General features: G+C 43.3%; 2 protein-coding genes and 1 long non-coding RNA gene across 3 annotated transcripts in view; 1 reads left to right on the forward strand and 2 right to left on the reverse strand.

Moving 5' to 3' along the window:
* The window catches only part of LOC144082149 (uncharacterized), a 21,294-nt gene extending 14,171 nt beyond the window's left edge, over window positions 1–7,123 (forward strand). The window contains exons 3-7 of the long non-coding RNA XR_013303164.1: window positions 4,095–4,148; window positions 5,013–5,201; window positions 5,404–5,506; window positions 5,650–5,882; window positions 6,004–7,123. This is a non-coding gene — a long non-coding RNA (uncharacterized LOC144082149). The remainder of the gene's footprint in view (window positions 1–4,094; window positions 4,149–5,012; window positions 5,202–5,403; window positions 5,507–5,649; window positions 5,883–6,003) is intronic.
* On the reverse strand, window positions 4,323–14,048 carry LOC144082147 (E3 ubiquitin-protein ligase RNF38-like). The gene is made up of 12 exons (XM_077609042.1): window positions 12,899–14,048; window positions 9,256–9,308; window positions 8,700–8,881; window positions 7,982–8,447; window positions 7,698–7,841; window positions 7,430–7,621; window positions 6,796–6,957; window positions 6,612–6,715; window positions 6,437–6,518; window positions 6,256–6,377; window positions 5,671–5,770; window positions 4,323–5,132 (listed from the first exon to the last, which is right to left on the reverse strand). The coding sequence occupies exons 1-12, from the start codon at window positions 13,200–13,202 to the stop codon at window positions 5,070–5,072; spliced, it is 1,974 nt and encodes a 657-aa protein (XP_077465168.1). The 5' UTR covers window positions 13,203–14,048; the 3' UTR covers window positions 4,323–5,069.
* Window positions 14,049–14,717: 669 nt separating this feature from the next.
* On the reverse strand, window positions 14,718–20,229 carry ankrd13d (ankyrin repeat domain 13 family, member D). The gene is made up of 15 exons (XM_077610180.1): window positions 19,941–20,229; window positions 19,702–19,864; window positions 19,509–19,633; window positions 19,379–19,424; window positions 18,672–18,815; window positions 18,406–18,595; window positions 18,043–18,109; window positions 17,890–17,971; window positions 17,718–17,779; window positions 17,513–17,643; window positions 17,273–17,430; window positions 16,913–17,199; window positions 16,744–16,823; window positions 15,900–16,133; window positions 14,718–15,199 (listed from the first exon to the last, which is right to left on the reverse strand). The coding sequence occupies exons 1-15, from the start codon at window positions 20,022–20,024 to the stop codon at window positions 15,136–15,138; spliced, it is 1,917 nt and encodes a 638-aa protein (XP_077466306.1). The 5' UTR covers window positions 20,025–20,229; the 3' UTR covers window positions 14,718–15,135.
* Between the last annotated feature and the right edge of the window lie 1,208 nt (window positions 20,230–21,437).

Here is a 21,437-nt window from a genome sequence, read left to right on the forward strand (position 1 = left end):
GCCATATTATACTATGTTGTTGTTTTTAGAAAAAAAGCCTTACTATACTATGTCATTTTTTTAAGAAAACAGCCTTATTATACTATGTCGTTTTTTAAGAAAAAAAGCCTTACTATACTATGTCGTTTTTTTTTATGAAAAGAAGCCTTACTATACTATGTCTTTTTTTAAAGAAAAAAGCCTTACTATACTATGTCGTTTTTAATGGGGGGAAAAGCCTTACTATACTATGTCGTTTTTTAAGAAAAAAAAGCCTTACTATACTATGTCGTTTTTTAAGAAAAAAAAGCCTTACTATACTATTTCGTTTTTAATGGGAAAAAAGCCTTACTATGCTATGTCATTTTTTAAGGAAAAAAAGACTTACTATACTATGTCGTTTTTTAAGAAAAAATCCTTACTATACTATGTCGTTTTTTAAGAAAAAAAGCCTTACTATACTATGTATTTTTTTAAAGAAAAAAAGCCTTACTATACTATGTCTTTTTTTAAAGAAAAAAGCCTTACTATACTATGTCGTTTTTTACGAAAAAAAAGCCTTACTATACTATGTCGTTTTTTAAGAAAAAAAAGCCTTACTATACTATGTCGTTTTTTGAGAAAAAAGGCCTTACTATACTATGTCGTTTTTTAAGAAAAAAAGCCTTACCATACTATGTCGTTTTTTAAAAGAAAAAAAGCCTTACTATACTATGTCTTTTTTAAAGAAAAAAGCCTTACTATACTATGTCGTTTTTAATGGGGGGAAAAGCCTTACTATACTATGTCGTTTTTTAAGAAAAAAAGCCTTACTATACAATGTCGTTTTTAATGGGAAAAAAGCCTTACTATACTATGTCGTTTTTTTTATGAAAAGAAGCCTTACTATACTATGTCGTTTTTTAAGGAAAAAAAGCCTTACTATACTATGTCGTTTTTTAAGAAAAAATCCTTACTATACTATGTCGTTTTTTAAGAAAAAAAAGCCTTACTATACTATGTATTTTTTTAAAGAAAAAAAGCCTTACTATTCTATGTCTTTTTTTAAAGAAAAAAGCCTTACTATACTATGTCGTTTTTTACGAAAAAAGAGCCTTACTATACTATGTCGTTTTTTAAGAAAAAAGGCCTTACTATACTATGTCGTTTTTTAAGATAAAAAGCCTTACCATACTATGTCGTTTTTTAAGAAAAAAAGCCTTACTATACTATGTCATTTTTTAAGAAAAAAGGCCTTACTATACAGACGCTCCCCTACTTACGAACATTCAACTTACGAACAACGGTACATACGAACATGTCTGCAAATTGCGTTTAAGTCCAAAAATGTTCGCAAGTCCAATTTTGTATTTCACGCCTTTTTCGGAGTAGTACTTCTTTCCGCCGCTAATACCGACGCCTGGCGCTGTGAGAGCTCAGCTCACCCAGCATCTACCTTCTTCTTCGTTGCAATGCGGAAGTGCGTGAATGTATCTCCAGTGTGCAAAGAACCTTTTTCATTTGTATCATTAAATATCTCATGCATCCAATATTGAATATGCTTGGTAAAAAGCTAAAGGCTTCTATTGAGGGAGTTGCAAGGAAGAGGCAAGCCATTTCTTCTGAAACGAGTGGCAATAATAACGAAGCTTGATGCGCGTGAGAGTGGTAAGCGTTTCACGGGCATTGAATCGTTCGACCGTCAGTACCAAAAGACCATGTATAGTAAGGCTTTTTTTCTTAAAAAACGACATAGTATAGTATGGCTTTTTTCCCCTAAAAAAACGACATAGTATAGCATGGCTTTTTTTCTTGAAAAACGACATAGTAGAGGAAGGCTTTTTCCCTGAAAACCGACATAGTATAGTATGACTTTTCCCCCTAAAAAACGACATAGTATAGTATGGCTTTTTTCCTTTAAAAAACGACATAGTATAGTAAGGCTTTTTTTCCTAAAAAACGACATAGTATAGCATGGCTTTTTTTCTTGAAAAACGACATAGTAGAGGAAGCCTTTTTTTCTTAAACGATATTGTATAGTAAGGCTTCTTTTCTTAAAAAAAGACATAGTATTGTAAGGCTTTTTTTCGTAAAAAACGACATAGTATAGTAAGGCTTTTTTCTTAAAAAACAACATAGTATAGGCTTTTTTCTTTAAAGACGACATAGTATAGTAAGGCTTATTTTCTTTAAAAACGACACAGTATAGTAAGGCTTTTTTGTCTTTAAAAACGACATAAAGGCTTTTTTGTCTTTAAAAACGACTTAAAGTGGTCTATGTAAAGTGAAGCTTTTATTTGTTTAAAAAATAAATACTATGTATGTATATATAGTCAGGCTTTTGTCTTTAAAAATGACCATGTATATTAAGGGTTTTTATTAAAAAATGACCATGTATAGTAATGCTTTTTTATTTAAAAAAAACGACCATGTACAGTAAAGCGTTTTTCTTAAAAGACGACATAGTATAGTAAGGCTTTTTTTCTTAAAAAATGACATAGTATTGTAAGGCTTTTTTTCCTAAAAAAACGACATAGTATAGTATGGCTTTTTTCCCCTAAAAAACGACATAGTATAGCATGCCTTTTTTTCTTGAAAAACGGCATAGTAGAGGAAGGCTTTTTCCCTGAAAAACGACATAGTATGGTATGGCTTTTTTCCTTTAAAAAACGACATAGTATAGTAAGGCTTTTTTTCCTAAAAAACGACATAGTATAGCATGGCTTTTTTTCTTGAAAAACGACATAGTAGAGGAAGCCTTTTTTTCTTAAAAAACGATATTGTATAGTAAGGCTTTTTTTCTTTAAAAAATGACAGCAAGTAAGGCTAAGAGAGTCGCAGAATAAATCTGACTTCTGATTCTTCACCTTCTAGTTGTTGCTGTGGTCCACTGGCCACTCGTTGCAATTCTCAAATTGTTTATTGAGGTAATGAAAAGGATAAATACAACTTCCAACTTTACAGTGGTGCAGTGGCAAAGACAATGGGTCAGAACTTCAGGTGGACTCAAGTTCAAATCAGTAGTGAGTTTGATTCCACTCTTTGCAATTCTCAAATTGTTTATTGAGGTAATTAAAAGGATAAATATAACTTCCAATCACATTATTTCAGAAGACACTGTGGTCCAGTGGCAAGAACAATGGGTTGATATTGAAGTTGGACACAAGTTCAAATCTGGAGTGAGTTCAAGTCCACTCTTTGCAAATCTCAAATTGTTTATTGAGGTGATGAAAATGATAAATATAACTTCCAATCATCTCATTTCAGAAGTCACTGTGGTCCAGTGGCAAAGACAATGGGTCAGACAGACCTCAAGTTAGTGGATTTGACTGCCATGTGGGAGATGGGGTTCGAATCCCGCTCTCGTTTGACTAATCACTACACTAGTAGTTCAGTAAATGGGTAATCCTTTTTTAATTCAAATAAAGACTTAGTCATTTTTTTCAGCAAAACAATATTTCCGGTCAGCCTTCGGCTGACCGGAAGACAGTTGGGAGGGGGGGGTTCCTGGTGGTGTTCGACAGTCGGCCTTCGGCCGACTGCCGACACCATACAGTCGTTGACTGGCGACACCGGGACGCGAACACTCGACACCCACGTCGCAGGCAGGTGACTTACCCACTACACCACGAGACGGCCCGCCTATACATGAAAGCCTTACTATACTATGTCATTTTTTTAGGAAAAAAAGCCTTACTATACTATGTCGTTTTTTTTAGACAAAAAGCCTTACTAGACTGTTGTTGTTTTTTTGAAAAAAAGCCTTACTATACTGTCATTTTTTAAGAAAAAAGCCTTACTATACTATGTCGTTTTTTAAGAAAAAGGCCTTACTAAACTGTCATTTTTTAAGAAAAAAGCCTTACTTTTCGATGTCGTTTTTTAAGAAAAAAAGCCTTACTATACTATGACATTTTTTAAAGAAAAAAGCCTTACTATACTATGTCATTTTTTAGGAAAAAGACAGTAAAGTAAGGCTTTTTTTCTTTAAAAATGACAGTATTGAATGGCTTTTTTCTTAAACGACACAGTATAGTTTGGCTTTTTTCATAAAAAACAACATATATAGTAAGGCTTTTTTAATATTTATTTTTCTGCAAGAACGTTTTAACAGAATCTGTTTTTTTTTTTTGCAGTTGGAAAAAAAACTGGAGTCCACTGGATGTGATTATACTACGATTAATCAGCAGGTATGTGTTGTAATGAGGAACTGTGGCCGCTCGATGGCAGCAATTTGTCAATTAGCAAACAAAACTTTAGCACCTTCTAGTGTTGGCTTCAAGAAACACTATTCGTCATTTAACCCAAACTTGCAATGAAAATTTAAAATCCAACGTTAAATGAAACACACAGACTTTACAAAGTTCATATCAAGCTCTTTATTTGGTATACATTTATACAGTATATATATTTATAGAGATATTTATATAACATGTGCCAACGCAAATTCACAACCACAAACATTCAAACCGAGGGTAGGGAAAAATAAAAATATCTAATGTGCTTAATTTCATACAGAGCCGTGAAGCGGAATGAGGTAAACACCAGGCAGAACAAACAGTCGTCGTTATGGTAAACAAAATTAATCATTCATAATGAAACATCAACTGAATACAATGATTAAGAGTGGCACCACGGACCCTTGGATCAAATTAGAAAAAAAGTAATTCCATCATACACGCTGTTATAATGTTCATAAAGACGCATACCGTATAGTGCAGGAACGTACAAGTGTATTAAACTATTCATGAATTATCCTTAATTAAATCTGACACACATTTCTTGCCCCCACACACCCATGCGCAAATGTCTAGGAAAAAATACTCATCCACTTCCAAATTCTTTGCATAATAAAGCTGGCCAAAATACATGTTCATTGTCAGGGTTTAATCACTAGCACACACACACTGTAATTAAGTATGCAAAGTAGGAAGTTGTGCTGTTGGAAAAAGAGAGAGAGAGAAGAGACGATTCCCGTAGAAATGATGGAAGAAGTGACGTGTCTGTTTGCAAGTGTATACAATCATGTACATGTCTGTGTGTGTGGAAAACAGATGAGCCGGACCTGGAACGGGCAGTGGTCAACGTGTCGGAGGAAGCGCGTGACGCCGTCACTCGGAGTCTCTCTGGACCTCGGAGGCGTCGGCCCGACAAATTGGGCAAGTCCGGTTGGCCTGCGTGAGGAAAGAAAGGAGAAGTTTTACTTCACGAGCGTAACTCGTTGCTGCCTAAAGATCCTTAAGGTAAGATGGACAAATATCAATGGGATTATGCTTTTAAAAGTTTGATTATTTTGGTGCGCTATGTTGTTTATGTACAGAGTATGCAGGGTGTTTTGGATGCCATTAGTTTTGAGAATTTTCATTGGAAATGACCTCAAATTTTTGCAGCACCTGTAGAAACATTAAGTTGTGTGTGTAACATTTGGCATTTCTGTCTTTTCAGGTTAAGAAATGCCGTTGACTTCAAAAGAAAAGGCATTTTGCGTGTTGAGTATGCTCGGACGCAGTCGCCCAAGACCGTGAAGTGTGGCATCTGCACAAATAAGGTACTAACTACAAAACAATTTAGGACTTGGCACCAAATATGTCATGAAAATCACTAGAATGTAGCTTTCCACACTCTTCTAAAGACTACACAGAAAGGCTCTTTTAGATTTGATGAGATGAAAATGTATTCACTTTGTTGCAGGCTAAGGACTCAGGAACTTACTCTCAGCCACTTGTCGACGCACTTCCCGTGGAACTCATGGCTGCACGGCAGAACTCGCAGCAGTTGTCGGGACTCGAAATCGCTCATGCACACCACGCACCTGCGAGACAAACAGAGACTGGGTTGACAAACTGAGCCAGGGAGAGCACATCCGTTCACCTCAACCTGTAAGGTGCTAAAGAGCCATAACAGCCAAGGCAAACAGACTCAAGGTAAGTTTCTGCCCAAGAGCTGTCACCATACTCAACTCAAGTTCTGCACCTAGGACCCAATCAAGACTTTTTACTACTACTTATAGATTATCTATGTCTTTGTTTGTTATTGACTCCATAGACTCAGCAAGTGGTGTGCTCTTGAATGTCTCCACCACCATGGAACTCATCCTGGACTTCAGACGGAACAAGCCCATGCCACCCTGCTGACCTCACTTTGACTACATATTTATATATTTTCTTATTAGCCCTATGTGGTGAAAGTTTTAAATCTCATTATACTTGTATAATGGCAATAATAGCATTCAAAATGAGCCCTCCCTGCGCTATTTTGTTCATCTCCAAAGTTGAAGCGGGCGAAGGCTGCACTTACAGCGTTTGTTCCGACTGGTGGTTATTCGGGTTGAAGCGATAGGAAGGAAGCTGCTCGATTTCTCCCTTGGTGAGTCCTCGGAGTTTGGCCTCGCCGAGGCGCTCGGCCAGGTTGAGGAGGGCCTGCCGCAGAAAAGGATTTAGCGTCCAGATGCAGTTCAAATAAGGTAATCTTGACAAACCTCGTAATTTTCCACTTCTCCGTCGTCAACGTCCAGCTCGAGGCTGATGGCCGGGCCGGTGGGCTGGACTGGCAGCATGGACCTACGACAAATGAAGAATCAATTAGCGGTCAAGAAAATAAAAACGAATAAAATGTGTGTTTTCTCAACATGGGAAGCTGTTGACCGTACTCACAGGAAGTAAGGTAGCAGGCTGGGGTGATAAGGCGAAGGCGGCAGTGGCTGTTGCGAGCGGTACCTTCGGCCTGCGAGGCGACGGGGGAGGAAGTTCGGGTAGGACTGGGACACAAAAGACATGGCGTGTCAACTGGGCAACGGGCGCAATTTCATCCCACAATAAAGTGTGACTTGGCACTCACCACTCCAAAAAACTCTTGAGGCAAGGGCTCGTGGGAGAGGAAGTGGAGCTGCGTGGAGTGTGGCGTGAGGGCCGGGTGGGTGGCCGGGGGGTAGTGGAGACCCGCACCCAAGGACAGGTGCTCTCCCAGCAGCTCCACGTCGTTCTCGATCCTCTGCAAAGGCTGAAAATGGGGGAGGAAATTCATTCAAAAGTCATCGCGGCACACAGAGACGTATCGAAACTGACGAGTTTGTTCGCGTTTTGTTGCTGAGGTTTCCATTGGTGTCTTAAGATATCAGTAGTAGAACAAACATCAATATTCCAAAATAAAAGCTTCTATATTCTGAGTACCTAGTTTTTATTTTTTGTCTGTGGGCTGATTTATTTTGGCCTTTTCATTGTCTTTCTGAGATATCGAGTGGGCGTTGTTCATTTTGAACTTGTTTTTAAAGTTTTCACCCAAAAACAAAAACATCCTGCAACCTTTTAAAATGAATTCACGGAGCAGAATGAATTCAACCACATGGAATTTGTCATGTGTTCCAATATTCAAGTGCTTTAATGTCAATATTAGCCAATGTTATTGATGCTGGGACGTAAAACCGGGCGGCAAAGGGGTAACATTTGGAAACAGCCAGTACTCGGCTACTTACCGAACGGGCCTGCTGCGCCGTGTAGGGTCCGAACTGGCCGGGTTGCGGCAGGTGAGAAGGATGGTGCGGCAGGTGCGCGGGAGGGTGCGGAAGGTGGGCCGGTGGGGGAAGGAGGAAGGTCGGGTCACTGGACAGCAAAGAGGGGAAGGCGTAGGGCATGGGGAGGTGTTGCACCGAACACGTCTGCAGGACCTGAGAACAACAGCGCCCGTTTCAAACAAGATCCGGTAACGAGAAGCCGGGCCGGCGTGCCCAAAACCTAACTCACGGGAGGGGCGACGTTGCAGACTGGGTAGTGCTGTCCGCCGAAGACCACCGAGCAGGCTGGAATCTGTTGCGGGCCCGAGCGAGGCGGCAGCCCAGGCGGAGGAGCCCCCGGGGGGGACACGGGATACGACACCGGAGCAGAACCCTAGACCAGGAGAGCGAGGATGGTCATTTGACGACGGAACGGGAGAGCTTTAGATTTGGGGCTCCGTGAAAAGCGGTCCGGTTAAATAAATGCCAAGCCGGAGAAAAGCGGGACGACATCAAGTCGTCCTTCGGTCTCACCTGCTCCTGGAGATCCAACACTCCGCCGCTCGGTTGCTGCGACGGGTGGGGGTGCAACAGTCGGGGAGACAGGTTGGAGGACGGGTGGAGGGGCCTCGGGGAAGGGTTGGGGGGATGGTACACGGCTCGCTCTTCCAACCCGGGTCCCGGCCCTCTGGGGGGTTGCTGGCCGTAGGGAGAGTAGCCCTGAGGTTGGGCCGGGTGACGGAAATTCTCGTCTTGGTGGATCGGCGAGAGCCCGTGGTGGGAGTGCAGGGGGTGATGATGGGGGTGGTGGTGGTGAGGGTGGGGGTGAGAGTGAGGGTGAGGGTGGGGGTGAGGATGAGGGTGAGCGTGGGGGTGAGTGTTAGGGTGGTGATGGCTGTTGTTGCCATTAAAATGGTGGTGGTGATGATGGTGGTGGTTGTGTGTGTGGTGATGGCGCGTCAGCCGGTCTCTGCGGCCACGCGGGCGTCGCGTCGGCGGGCTGCGGAACAAGAAGAAGATGCGCCTTCAAACATGTTGCAATTCAAATTGGAAATAATAGAGGAGCTCTGTTCTTAAGATTTTGTTCTTAAAATTGTCTATCACTTCTGGTGGATTTCTTCAATTCGACGAGAGTCCTTAATTTTGAGACCGGCATTAACATTGTTTTTTTTTTACGTGAAGATTTTTAGATCTTGGCTTTAAAACACATTGAAATGAAAAGGGGGTTTAAGCAAAGTGCATTCGTCCTCACCTTCTTCGATTGCGGGCCGGCGTGTGACATCTCTCTGGCGCATAGTGGGCGTGCGGTCGCCGACTCGGGGGAAGCTCCCAGGGGCGGATGGGAGAGGTGGGGGTCGGCGGAGGGGCGGCGCTCAGATCTAAAATGGACTGCTGGGAAAGACGTTGCCTTTTGGGGCTGGGGCTGTCTTCCATCTGTAGAGAAGTCAAGCAAAATAGTAACATACAAGGGGGATATGATGAATGTTTCACTCTTAATTTTTTTTTCCTCCCCCATGATGGCGCCGTTCATGCGGCAGCCAGTGGCAGTAGCTCTGTCACTTATGTTTTTCGTGTTTTACAGCCCTTCTATCTTTTTTTTTAAATTACATTTTAATGTTTTTTAATACATTCCTTTTTACTTTACTGTGCAAATAGAAGAACAAGCGGTGAAATCGGGTGAGAACTGTCTAAATCTGCTGTGTGTGTGGTTGTGTGCGTGCATGTGTGTATAGTAGTTTTTTGATATATATAGAAAACCTAATAAATGTTCAAACTCGGAGTAAACAGATCAGATGAAAGTGACTTACTTTGTCTCGCTCCTCACTGAAAACATTATCGGGATGAAAGTGTAGCACTCCCCCTGCAGGCAAAAAAAGAGGGGTGGGGGTAAATTAATCAGATAAGATGGTGCTGAGGAAAAACATCACAAGACACAAGACAGCACGGCGATTGGTCTCTTCTTCCAAATAAAAAAAAAATTGGCATCAGACATCTACCTGGTCAATCAGTGTTGCGCTTCTTTGGTCTGCCAAGATTGACCAATGGCGGCTTAATGATCGACAGACATTTCAATGAAGGAACATGGTCCCAAAACGAAGAAGATTTGCGTAGAACGCAGACCGATTTATTGTGCACGTGTTCATGAACTGCTGGCCTGAATAAAAATTCATGGTTTACAGACAGATTATTTTGATGGACCCAAAGGTCCCAAGTTCAGCCATGATGGGGATTTCTATTGGATACGCCTGTAAGCAGAAACACATGTGGAAGAAAAACGCAGTGCGCTGGGAGTTTCAAAATAAAACATTTGAGCTGACCCAACATACAAAAACAAAACTTCAAATAAAAACATAAAATATTCAACTAATGTTCACTGGACAGCATTTAATGTCAGAGAAGCGCCATTATCACAAATATATTCCTAGTCTACTTTTGCTCTATTCTAGTTTAGCTAGCCATTGCTTAGCCTCAGATATCTTTTTTTTCAGTTAGTAGTTATGTTTATTCCTCTCAGATACTTCTCACGAGTTTCTTATTCAAGGTTCTCAAAATGAAATCTACATTGCGACGCTCTCTATGAAGCCTCAAAACCGCAGCAAGGGCACATTTTGTCTGAAAGTACTGCACCAAGAAGCAACAAATAGCCCAGTAATGCAATCAATGTGTTCTGGAGGAGAACGCTGCCGTTTATCAATCTGGACGCACATTTTTATGCAGCATGAAAACGTGAAAAGACGTCCTTGGGATGACAAGACTTTGGCCCGAGCAAGACCCCAGATCTATTTCATCATTTGAAAAAAAAAGGGGGGCCTCCATTCCACGTCTGAAAGCAAAGCCCATCCCTTTGTTGTTCCTCGGCCGAGCCATTCGGGGGCCACGTGAAGTCTGCCGATAGCGACGGCTCAAAGACACCCCGCTAGTGGCTGTGAAGAACAGAGGGAAAAGAGGCCTGACGGACGGAGCAGCTGACACTGGAGGCGGCACGCTGGCTTTCTATCTTTTCCCATCGACTTTTCCAACCCAAAGGGGGGTCTTTGTCCGCCGTGCGTGCTGCCGACAACTCGATTTTTTTCACCCTTAAGAGGGCCAAAAGAGGGGATTTGGGCAGAATGCGATGGATTGGCTTCTGCCAAAGAGAAAACATGATTTTCTCAGAATATTGGTGTTAGTGACTACTTATTTGATTATGATTGAACCAATAGACTTTGGGGTTGGACCTCCACCTAAAACAACAACTCTCATTATACATCGTGTTTATGATATGGGCCAGAAAAACTGAAAGAGATAATCGTTTTTTTTCCTATGCTAATGATACACACTAAGATATTTTTTTGTGATCAAACCTCATCTAAATCTTTTTTAGACATTTTTAATCACAAAACTTATATTTTGATATCTACTATTTTGGGACCAACCTACTATGTTTGTATGCTATTTTATACTAAGGAAAATAGATTTATATTCATGATTTCATTTTCCATACCGCTTATCTTCATGAAGGTTGCTGGGGTGCTGGAGCCCAGCTAACTACAGGCAGTAGGCAGGGTACACACTGAATTGGTTGCCAGATAATCGCGGGGCACAATGACAAAAACGACTATTCACACAAACACACACACACTTAGACAATTTGTGTGAGGCAGACGCGCTAACCGCTCAACCAACGTGCTAAAAAATTAATAATTAGTCTTACCCCTAAATACTCCAAAGGTATGAACATTCACACTTAATACTCCTAATATATTGTAATATTTGTTACAGGAGCGATCTGATTCTTATCCACGTTTAAAAGGGATTCCTGCAATCTATACATTGGCGTTTGTTTGAGGCGAAGTTGCAACGTGAAGGAGAGCAAAGCGTAAAGAAAGCCTGCTGTGACCAACCTAGGTGAAATAGAGGCAGCAGCCACAACAGTTAAGAGCATTTCACACTGGACCGACATTATTAAATGACATGTCACGCCTCCGACTGTGGAACATTGGCACACGATCGAAAATTCCACATTGGAGGGAGCGTGAGGATGACTTTCTTTGGGTCAGCGTGGCCACAAGACAACATAATGGCACTGCTTTTATTTAAGGCGGCATTGCGCCATCTAATCAGTTCAGCACAATGAACCGATGTGACAGATTATCCATCGGAGAAGCCGATAGATACAAAAGTATCGATAACGGGCTCCTCAATCAATACAAAATCTGCCACTGAGCCAGAGTAGCGTCGATGGTGTAAGCTAACTGCGTACCGGCGATCTTCAGGCGTGGAATGACTTGCCCGAGGCTACACATTGTTTTCATTTTTTCGACCACGACGAGATCACATAACAGTCAAGAGACCGCTACGGCTAACAAGTAGCAAGTAGGAGCATGACTGAAGTTTCCTACAGATGTCAAAGGGATTGCTCACGGGGGAAAAACTCCAAAATGGAAGCCCAAATAGGTCTCGCTGGGAGTTTTTTGGGACTTCTGAGTTGGAAGTTGGCAGCGACAGTAAGCTGGCGCCATGTTTCCAACATTGTTGCGGAAAGCTGGACTTGGCCAGCCGCGGAAATTTCTTGTCAAAGTGTTTGGGCTTTTCTGTCTCAGTAGGAGCCATACTCGGTTTTAAATATAATTTCCCTTCAGCTTCTCTGTTGGTTTTGGCGCAAAATAGATTTTAAAGCATTGCCCTTAAGAAGTGTGAAGCTAAATCTGATTGCTCAGTCCAAAATTGCAGGTCTGGACAACTCAGTTTCATCTGAGCAATGATACACTCATTGTTACATACCGATTGTGTTCAAAACACTATGATGAAATGTTTGGATGACCAGGTCTTAGTTTCTTAAACCAATCTGTGTACGTTATTTTCCCCCCCATCACTCAAATACAATGACATTTGCCCTGACCTTATTACGGAAGACCAACTACTATTAACAAAGGACAAACACCCAGTGCGCTACAAGGCATACGATCCCTCACATAATATTATACTGAATATATATTTCACAGTATGAGCCGCTGCAGAAACCTCAAAGCTGAACATTATAATGTAAAAACTAAATCTGTGCTGGCTCTAAGCCTGGAAGGTGTGTGAACATTGATTGAAGAAATGCACTCGGAAAGTACACAACAACAACAACATAGAAGCGTTTTTTTTAAACCACAGTCGTCGGTAGGGTCCCCAATAATTCGTTCTCTAAATGTGTCGGTGCCTCTAAAACAGGGGTGTTTAAACTTTTTTCCTCCAAGATCTACTTTTCAAGGAGTTAACCATCCAAAATCTACATTTTTTCCAGGCCAACGACAAAGCTCAGCAATTATTTATGTTGATATATCTCGCATTAGATTGGACATGTATAGAAGCGGTACAGAAATGGGGTAGAAAATCCACTCTCGATTCATGCTAAAGCTTAATGCTATTATCGTACGATCTACGTTTTGGACACCCATACTTTAGACGGCCCAGGCCACTTACCGGTTCCAGGATGTCGGTGGGCTCCGTGGCGTTGCGCCCCCGCGGCCAGGTAGGTCGTCGGCTGCTGCGGCTGACTCTCCGGGAAGCCACCGCGACCACCGTGGTGCGCTGCCCAGGCGGCATTGTTCTGCTGCGGGAAGCTCATCCCTCCTGCTCCGCCGGCGTTCATCAGGCTCCCGTTACCGAGCGCGTTGTTGCCGGCCCCGCCGCCGCCTCCGCCCCCGCCGCTGCCTCCCGCGGGGTTGTTCACGGCGAAATGATAGAAGCCAGACCGAGATCGAGAGCGTGTCCTTGGGGGGTCCATGGCAGGATTGTGCGACGGGGATGGGAAAAGTAGTCGAAAGAGAAGGGGAACCTCCCTCGTCAGATGCTTCGCAGGCTCGCGTTTAATAGCTAGTTAGCACGAAAGACGTTGCTACTTGAATATTACTTTACTTTGTGCGTTTACAACCACTTTAACGTGGAATCGGACACTTTTAAATCGCCCAGAACTGGTTACGAGGAGTACAAAAAGATAGGACTGGAAGTCTCGGGTTCTCTATTGTCTTTTTGTCAGCGTGGGAAGCACTGAAAAACGTCGATGGCACACCAATTCACAACATTGGGTTGATTACGAAGGTGTTGGAAGCACGCCTAGATTCGGGCGCATGTATCGATGAGCCGTATTGGACGAATTAAATCCCTCGAAGATGCAACATGGCTAACTAAGCTAGCGAGCGTTAGCCGCGAGAGAGGCAACAAGAGCGAACCGGGACGCTATTTTCCGAGCTTACTTTTAGCTTTGAAACAACATCAAACGTGGAAAAGTGGTCCGAGCGGTGCAGTTGCAGCCCCTCGCGACGGTAAACTAAACTAGCATGTTAATTAATTAGCATCATGTCGGCTCCGAGGATAGCATGAGCTAACAGGAAGACAGCCCCTGCAGGAAAAACAAGTCCTACAGCGGCGACGTTAAGAAGAGACAAAACGTCGTACTTGGGTTGACGTCGTGCCGGTAAACGGTGCTACCGATCGGCCTGCTTTAGACCGCGTTCTTCCATGGGAATCGTGCGGGTGAAATAGAAAGAGATATTTTTTGGCGTCAATTAAATCCCGTGCTCGCGTTCGATAGCAAATGTTTTCTCCGGTCAGCAGGGAGTGAAGTGGAGATCAATCAATGGGAGGTTCACACTGTGTTAAGACATTTCCAATCGATCGCCGATCAACTGTACGACGTGTACTTGCCTAGTTTGGGGATAATCAACCCATTTATATGGTATAATGGGGAATACTATGTTAGAAATGAGAATTGTAATATAAAAAAAACGCTTTCAAATGATAGAAGACTTGACTTGAAGCGTAATTTATGCAGCTGTTTCGATTGCTAATGCCTAGCATAGCCACATCCCGTCGCTCAGCTCATTAATAATTCAGCATCTTCAAACCAGAAATACTACAGTACGTGTAAACGCATTGGGTTTAACGTTGTTATTTCATACAGAAAGAAACTCATCTTACATTTTCTTACACTCTCACCCTTTTTTTTTCTTAAGATGGACAATTCTTATTTATCGACTATTGTGTTCTTTAAATAAAGCGTATCAATTAAAAAGAATATTATGAGTTGACAAATATTATAGTAGCATTGGTAGCAAGTTAGATTTTTTTTTACTTTTAATTGGTAAACAATGACTAAACATTTTTAAATCAAGAAAAAAAATCTTTAAATATAGATATTTTTTTGCAAGTACTGCAAAAATTACAAGGAAAATTCAAATAAACTTTTTTAGGATAGTTGGCCGATTTGCAAAGCCCTGCTTCAAAAATAAATAAATAAATCTGGCCGATCATGAATTATTTATTTTTCACACCAACACAAGCAAGTCAACAAATGTTGCAAAGGTTCAATAATATTTTCTGAATATGGTTTCATTAAGCTTTCCTCCATATGTACCATGGAATATGCTTAGAGAATTAAGACCGTTCATTATTGTTTTAAAGACACTGAAACGCAGAAAAATATTTAAAAGATTTTTTCTTTTCTTTCTTTTTTTTTTAAAGCTCCCTTTGTCTCCCCTGCCTTTGTCATGTGATACAGAGTACCAGTTTGCACTTATTGTCACTCATTCTCGTCTTTCACGCTTTTCAGGGACCTAAAGAAATAAATAAAACATCTGTAATAACTTAGGGTCTGTGTTTAAAAATAAAACAAGAATAAATTAGGAGTCCACATTCCCCCCGGCCATTCATATGTTACTTTACTTCTCGGTGAGTGACAGCTGCAGGATCCTCTCCAGCTCCTCCTCTTCCTCTTTCTGCTTCCTATGAAGAAAACAAATGCGAATTGCCCCATGAAAAACATGACATTTCTTACTGATACAGCAAATTACCCACATAGTGGATATTATGGCAGTCGTAGACAACGGTAAACACCTACTGGAGCTGAGCCCTGTTTCCAAATAACAGGAAGGCTGGATGGCATACGTTTAAATATAACATAAATGAATATGTTAAAATTCACAAATACATATTTTGAAATGTTTGCTACTCTATTTGTCCAGTTGATGAGCATGTTGTATCTAAAACGTTCAGGCTAAACTAAAAAACCATTCACTTTCCGAACCGTCTATCATCACACGGGTCACAAGGGGTGCTGGAGCCTATCCCAGCGAACTTCGGGCACCAGGTGAATCTGTGGCCAGCCAATCGGAGGGCACAAGGAGACAAACAACCAATGACTCATTGCTAGAACCAAGCTAGCATACAATTAGCCTACCCTGCATGTTTTTGAGATATGGGAGGAAACCGGAGTACCTGAAGAAAACCCACGCAAGCCTAAGAAGAAAATGCAAACTCCCCATAGCGAAGACGGACCTGGGCTCGAACCCAGAAGCGTGAGGCCGACGCGCTAACCACTCGAACACCGATACCTTCCATCGTCTCTGATGAAATGTATCAAATCAACGACGCCTCGGTGCCCGTCCAATCGTATTTCGATAACCGACTAAAGGGAGAACCTGACCTGTCTATCTCCTCCTGCTCACGGCACGAGAGCTCCATGGCGATACGCAGCTGCTCGTCGAAGTTGCTAGCCCCGCCGAGGGGTCCCGATAGCGCCGGTTCGCCCGCCGCGTCGTAGGAGGGTGGATTGGTGCCGGGGTCCGACGGGGAGTCCGCCGCTGGAGGGGTGGGCTCTTGTACTTCGTCCCCCTCTTCTCTGCTAGCCAATGAGATAGACAGAGACTCCTGGATGGCCCTGTCGAAAGGACAAAAAGGGGAGGGGAAAGAAAGACATCAGCGCGGGGCCTCGGGATTAGGCGCTCCCCTGTGTGGGCTGAAAGGAGGGCGAATGGCGGACTTCTATTCGCAGATCCCTAATTACACATAAGGGCCGTTCATTCACCAAATTAGAAAGGGAACTATGACTGTTTCGGAGAATGGATTTCTACGGTACACGGTCGATTGGTCGCCGATCTTTTGGTCGCCGGTCTTTTGGTCGCCCGGAAGATAAGTGATAATTACCATTTTAAACATCGCTACAAAATTCCCTAAATACAAACTGCGAATTACTATTTAGTCATACTTAATGCCCTAGTAATTATTAGGCTAAAGAAAAGCTCCAAATTTCCCGGACTTGTATTATTTTTTTTGTTGGAGAACCTGCTAAGACCCTGACGGACGTAGCTTCTTAAAAGGGACAACACATGTACATACAAACTCTTATAGACTCACACGTCGGCTCAGTGAAACTGCTCATGGCCATTGTTGACAACGGGCGACCAAAAGACTGGCGACCAAAAGACCGGCCACCAAAAGACCAGCCACCAATCGACCGCACACGGATTTTTACAGTCATTTAAGCCCACCTCTCCAGTTGAGTGTCTTCCTCATAGAGGGGCGACTGGGGTCCCGGGCGACTGTTGGTAAGAGCTTCCCAAATGGTCACCTCAAGAAAAAGGCAATTACACCTCCTATATTAATATGACAGGTACTGTATTTTTGCGACTTATTTGTCAAAATAGTGAGCCCTGCAACCTGATCGCTCTCTGTGCCAGCGTCCAGGAGGCTCTGCTGGATGGCGAACTGCAGCAGGTTGTCGTCTTCGTCCCTCATCGGCTCGCTGCGGCCCGGTCCGAGAGTGTTGTAGTCTGCCGGGGGCTCAAACACGCTTGGGTCGACCTCGCAGTGAAAGGGAGAAGTGGACTGTCCCGCTTCTTCTGAGCTCTCGGGTTTGTGAACCGTCACCGAGCTCACCGGCTCGTCACAGCCGCACAAGTTACTGAAGGTGACTCTGGCATTCAGCACGTGGAACAACGGAATTTCTACCAAGGGCAACGACAATACAGAATAAGAATCGCAACGAGTATACGGCGTATGATGCTACTTGGCATTCACCTATTTTGACAGGAAAACCTGGAGGCAAGCGTAAGGTGATGAAGTCACGTAGCTTAGCAAAGTGAGCGTTGGAGATGGCCATGAGGTCTATGATGGGGGTCACCTGCTCGGCTAGCGACAGGGGGTGGGTTTCACTCAACCACAGATTGGCCTTGAACCTGAAAAGCAAAAAAGCGAGAAAAGTTGTAACGGACTGTGTGGCGATCCAGTATATGTCTTATTGGCGTTCCTCAGTCATACCTCTGAACTTTGCTGGTGAGCTCAATAGGGCGTCCGATGTCCCGGCCGTTAAGATTGAACTCGGGATTAAAGTATTCTTCGGCCGTGATGGCGGTGGGGTTGTGTGGACTGGCGCACTGGGACACGTTACTCTGCGAGGGAGACCATTTCATGTGAAGATGACGACAGATAGAAATGTGGGAGGGAAAAAGTCTGATGTGTTTACCCCATTGTGAGCTGTGTGCTGTTCAGCAATTCCCAGGAAAGATTGCAGAGGAGTTTTGGAGCCTAAATAAGGGGGGAAAAATAGAGGGGATAATTACTTTACACTTAAACTTGAGTGTGGCTTCTCTAGTTTTTAATTTTCATTTTTGCTTTGGTCTGATCTTTGAGCTCACCTTTGCTGCGTGATTTATCCTGGTCTGACAGATGCTCCGTTCTCGACCGAGTCACAAGCTCTACATTGGTCGCGCTGTAAACCTAGATACACATTTTTTCTAAGTTCAAAAACATCCAAATCAAATCAACTTCAGGCAAGCGTAGAATCTCACCTTTGCTTCATATCCACTAACCATCTCGCTCTTCTCAGAACGCCAGCCCCAAAGGCCAGACTTGTTGCTAAAATCCAAATGTAAAAAATATTCTAAAAGCTTATCGGCCACAGCGTGTCGCTTTTAAGCCAAGTGGTGCCTTGAGAAATTCCAAGAAAAACATTATATTGGCGGCTAGCTTATTCTTTTAGCAAACGCTATTATCGTACTCCATTGAAACGTACTTGGACGGTAAAGAATATTTTCTATACATTTTAAGCTTCAATTTAAGAGCGATGGACAATTTTCTGCTCCTTTAGGTATGCACATTTTGGCCATTTTGGGGGCGCAAATCTATTAAAAAGGAGGTTTAAGTCGCCATACCGCTCAAATGCAATGTTGCGCGTATTGAGGTGCGTGGCGACAATGGGCGACGTGAGTCTCTGCGCCGTGTTCTCCTGCGACGGCTGCATGGCCGCCAGCAGGGAGGGCGCATCGCGCGGAGACAGGACCAGCGGCTCCGTGTACACCACCTGCTTCTCGTGGTCTACCTCCATGACCACGGCGCCATCGTCTACGGAGGAATTGGAAAGCATTAGCAGACACTCGTCGGGGAAAGTGACGGTCAGACTCTTTCTTTTGGCACCGACCTTCACCCTTGAAGATGTAGCTCCGTCGTCCTTTGAGCCAGGTCATGTGTTCGAAACCCAGAAGCGTGGTGTCCACGCGGAGGCACGAGCCACTCTTCCAAACGCGGTAGACATCGCTGGGGCACACCTTGGAAACCAAAGGCACTGAACATTTGAACAAAGGAGACGGAAGAGGTCAGTGCAAAGACTGCGGATTAATTGTAATTTCATTTAAAAAAACAAAAACGTTTGTTACAGGTGTTAAGGAAAACCGACCTAAAAGATGTGTGCTGACTTGTACACTACTTGGTTTTCATCGGTTATCTAGACCGTATTTTTTAACAGTCCTTTGATCAAATTACAGTCCCTATTTATAATGCATGTACGGCACACAAGCTAATGAAACTGAGCAGGAGGTTTCATAGGAAGGCCATTGAAAAAAGAAATAAGGCTCTAATATTTGGTCAACTACCTACTAAGACAGCATCCTTTTTATCAAAGTAACTATTGTTTTTTACATTTTAGGATGGTAAATTCCTTAAAATCATAGGCCTCTTCAGCACAAGTCTCCTTTGTTTCAAGCTATTTTTGATTTGACATCAATTGAGAACATTATCAAACGTGTGCTTCATTTTGAAAGTAAACAAAGGCTCCTCTGTAAAATCTAAATGAATCAGACGTTGACTTCAGGGATGCCGCGAGTGCTGAAAATCCAGGAAAACACTCACCCCAGCTGGTGAACTCCCACTTCATCTCCACATAGAAATCCTTGGCCTTAACAGAAAGAACAGGTTTAACAAGGCTTGAATTTCTCCAACTTTCAACCCAAATGCACATCTGGATTTTTTCTTCTTCTACCTTTCTCAGCTTGCGGAGCAGTTCTGGAATCCCCGCCAGCCTCTCCGTCGCCCGCTTGAAGTCTCTGTACTGAAGGACCAGTTGAACCAACTCGGGGTCCCCAGTGCTCACTGCCTCCTGCAAGACTACAACGCAAGCCCCCATGAGCGATCGCCTTATTTACGCCCCCCAAGGCCACGACCGGTGAACCCACTGGTCCAGCCTTGCGCGTTGCAGTGCGTCGGGTCTGCGGTGTATCTGAGCAGAACTCGGGCGGACTCCAGGTGGCCCAGGGACACCGCCAGCTCCAGTGGGGTGCGCCCCCTCGGATCCAGCCGATCCAGATCTCGCTGCGGAACCCCGCACGCACACCCAGCCTCACAAACGCAACAAGCCGCCTCAGCCCACCGCAGTGCGAAACATCACGATAAGATGCCGTCCAAACAGACTCACCTCGTTCTTTTGCATCTCCTGGTCAAGTTCCTGATACAGATTATTCCACACCAGGAAATGTAGAGGAAACTCTTCTTGAGCCATGTTTGTTTCTCAATTGACGGTGTGTCAGGATTTAAAAAAAAAGCTAGCTAAAAAGCGCTATATGCTAGCGGCTAGCCCATACAATTTGCAAACACCGAAGACGGAAGTGACAAAGGACGCCGCGCTGGTTTAACCTGTCACGAAACAAATTTATCCACGCTGCTACGGCAAGGAAGTTTTTTTTTTAAAATGGGAAAAAAATGAATGTCGTGCGTAGCTTTTTAAATTAGTGGGCTGAGTTCGCCAAGCTAACTCAGCCCACTAATTTATTTAGTAGCGTTGAGGAACTAAGAGCTAGCTAGGCTAACGTGGCCAGCTGGCTAGTAAAAATGGTGTTGTCTGCTGCATATTCCACTTATGAAGGGGAAAAAAGACCTCAGACGGCGAACACTTTCAATCCAAGTGCGTTCATTTTCGTCACTTGAGTGGAATTGCCGGTCCTTGTGGAAGCTTGCCACCCATCCCGAGTGTATTCCCAGCACAATTTTTTTCAGACGGCCTTTCTTCCAGTTTGACATCCACGAATCCCCCCCGTTTCAACGTGATGGTATCGGCCACCGCTGACTAGCGCGCTGCTCGATTCCGGTCAACTTGCAAGCCGAGCGCATCACTTGTTAAATAAAGTCTACGGAATTTTGTCAGAATAGAAATGAGCTGGCTCACACGAGACAGGCAGCTAATGCTTCTTTCATTTCTCCGTATGGGGGGATTCTATTCTTCCTGGTTGTGGAGGGTGGAGCTGTCCATCAGCTGACTGCGGGTCACTCAGTTCTTGATATTCTATAGCAGGAACATATGGCTCGCGAGCCATACGTGGCTGACTTAATGGGTGAATATGGCTCTCCACCAATGTTCCCCCTAAGCTGCGCGTGTGCGCAATTGCGCACTACTCTCGTCCTCTCTGCGCACAGCAAATCATATGGAGTGCACAAAATAAAATCCCTTTTTTTTTTAGCTGTGAGGCCGACGCGCGAACCACTCATCCGCCGGGCCTCCAAATCATAGATATTAATCATTACATTTTATTATTACTAAATCATTCATGTATAGTAGACTTACACCTGCTTATGGCAGGTGTGATACTGGTGTGTGCCCATAGCGAGCAATGATGATGTTGCTCACACCGGTAGTCAGTGTGCTCAGGGAGGTTCTTTCTGCCCAGACAAACAAAAAATTAGAGGGAACATTGCTCTCCGCCAACCTGTTAGCAAAAATTTGGGCATGGCTACCTACAGTACATCATTTTTATAAAACATTACCTAACAAGGCAAGATCCTGTTTGACTTGAAAATAACACTCAATCTACCTGGATGAGAAAAAAAATCAATGAAAATTAAATTAAGAAGCTTTCAATCTAGAAATGAGGAAGGCCTTTTAAAAAGGTACTTTCTTTCAATGAAATCAAACAATTTA

Source organism: Stigmatopora argus, chromosome 9 (genome assembly GCF_051989625.1).
Source record: "Stigmatopora argus isolate UIUO_Sarg chromosome 9, RoL_Sarg_1.0, whole genome shotgun sequence".
NCBI classification, from domain to species: Eukaryota; Metazoa; Chordata; class Actinopteri; order Syngnathiformes; family Syngnathidae; genus Stigmatopora; species Stigmatopora argus.

What these genes read in the sequence shown, in the direction of transcription:
- LOC144082147 (XM_077609042.1), bottom strand. Translation starts at nt 13,202, where the DNA reads ATGGACCCCCCAAGGACACGCTCTCGATCTCGGTCTGGCTTCTATCAT. An exon ending in GAGAAGTGGAAAATTACGAG is followed by an intron (nt 6,378 to 6,436) that starts GTTTGTCAAGAT and finishes TTTCTGCGGCAG; the next exon opens with GCCCTCCTCAACCTGGCCGA. An exon ending in CACCAGTCGGAACAAACGCT is followed by an intron (nt 5,771 to 6,255) that starts GTAAGTGCAGCC and finishes TTTGTCTCGCAG; the next exon opens with GTGCGTGGTGTGCATGAGCG.
- ankrd13d (XM_077610180.1), bottom strand. Translation starts at nt 20,024, where the DNA reads ATGGCTCAAGAAGAGTTTCCTCTACATTTCCTGGTGTGGAATAATCTG. An exon ending in TGCTCCGCAAGCTGAGAAAG is followed by an intron (nt 19,425 to 19,508) that starts GTAGAAGAAGAA and finishes CTTTCTGTTAAG; the next exon opens with GCCAAGGATTTCTATGTGGA. An exon ending in TTAGTGGATATGAAGCAAAG is followed by an intron (nt 17,972 to 18,042) that starts GTGAGATTCTAC and finishes ATGTGTATCTAG; the next exon opens with GTTTACAGCGCGACCAATGT.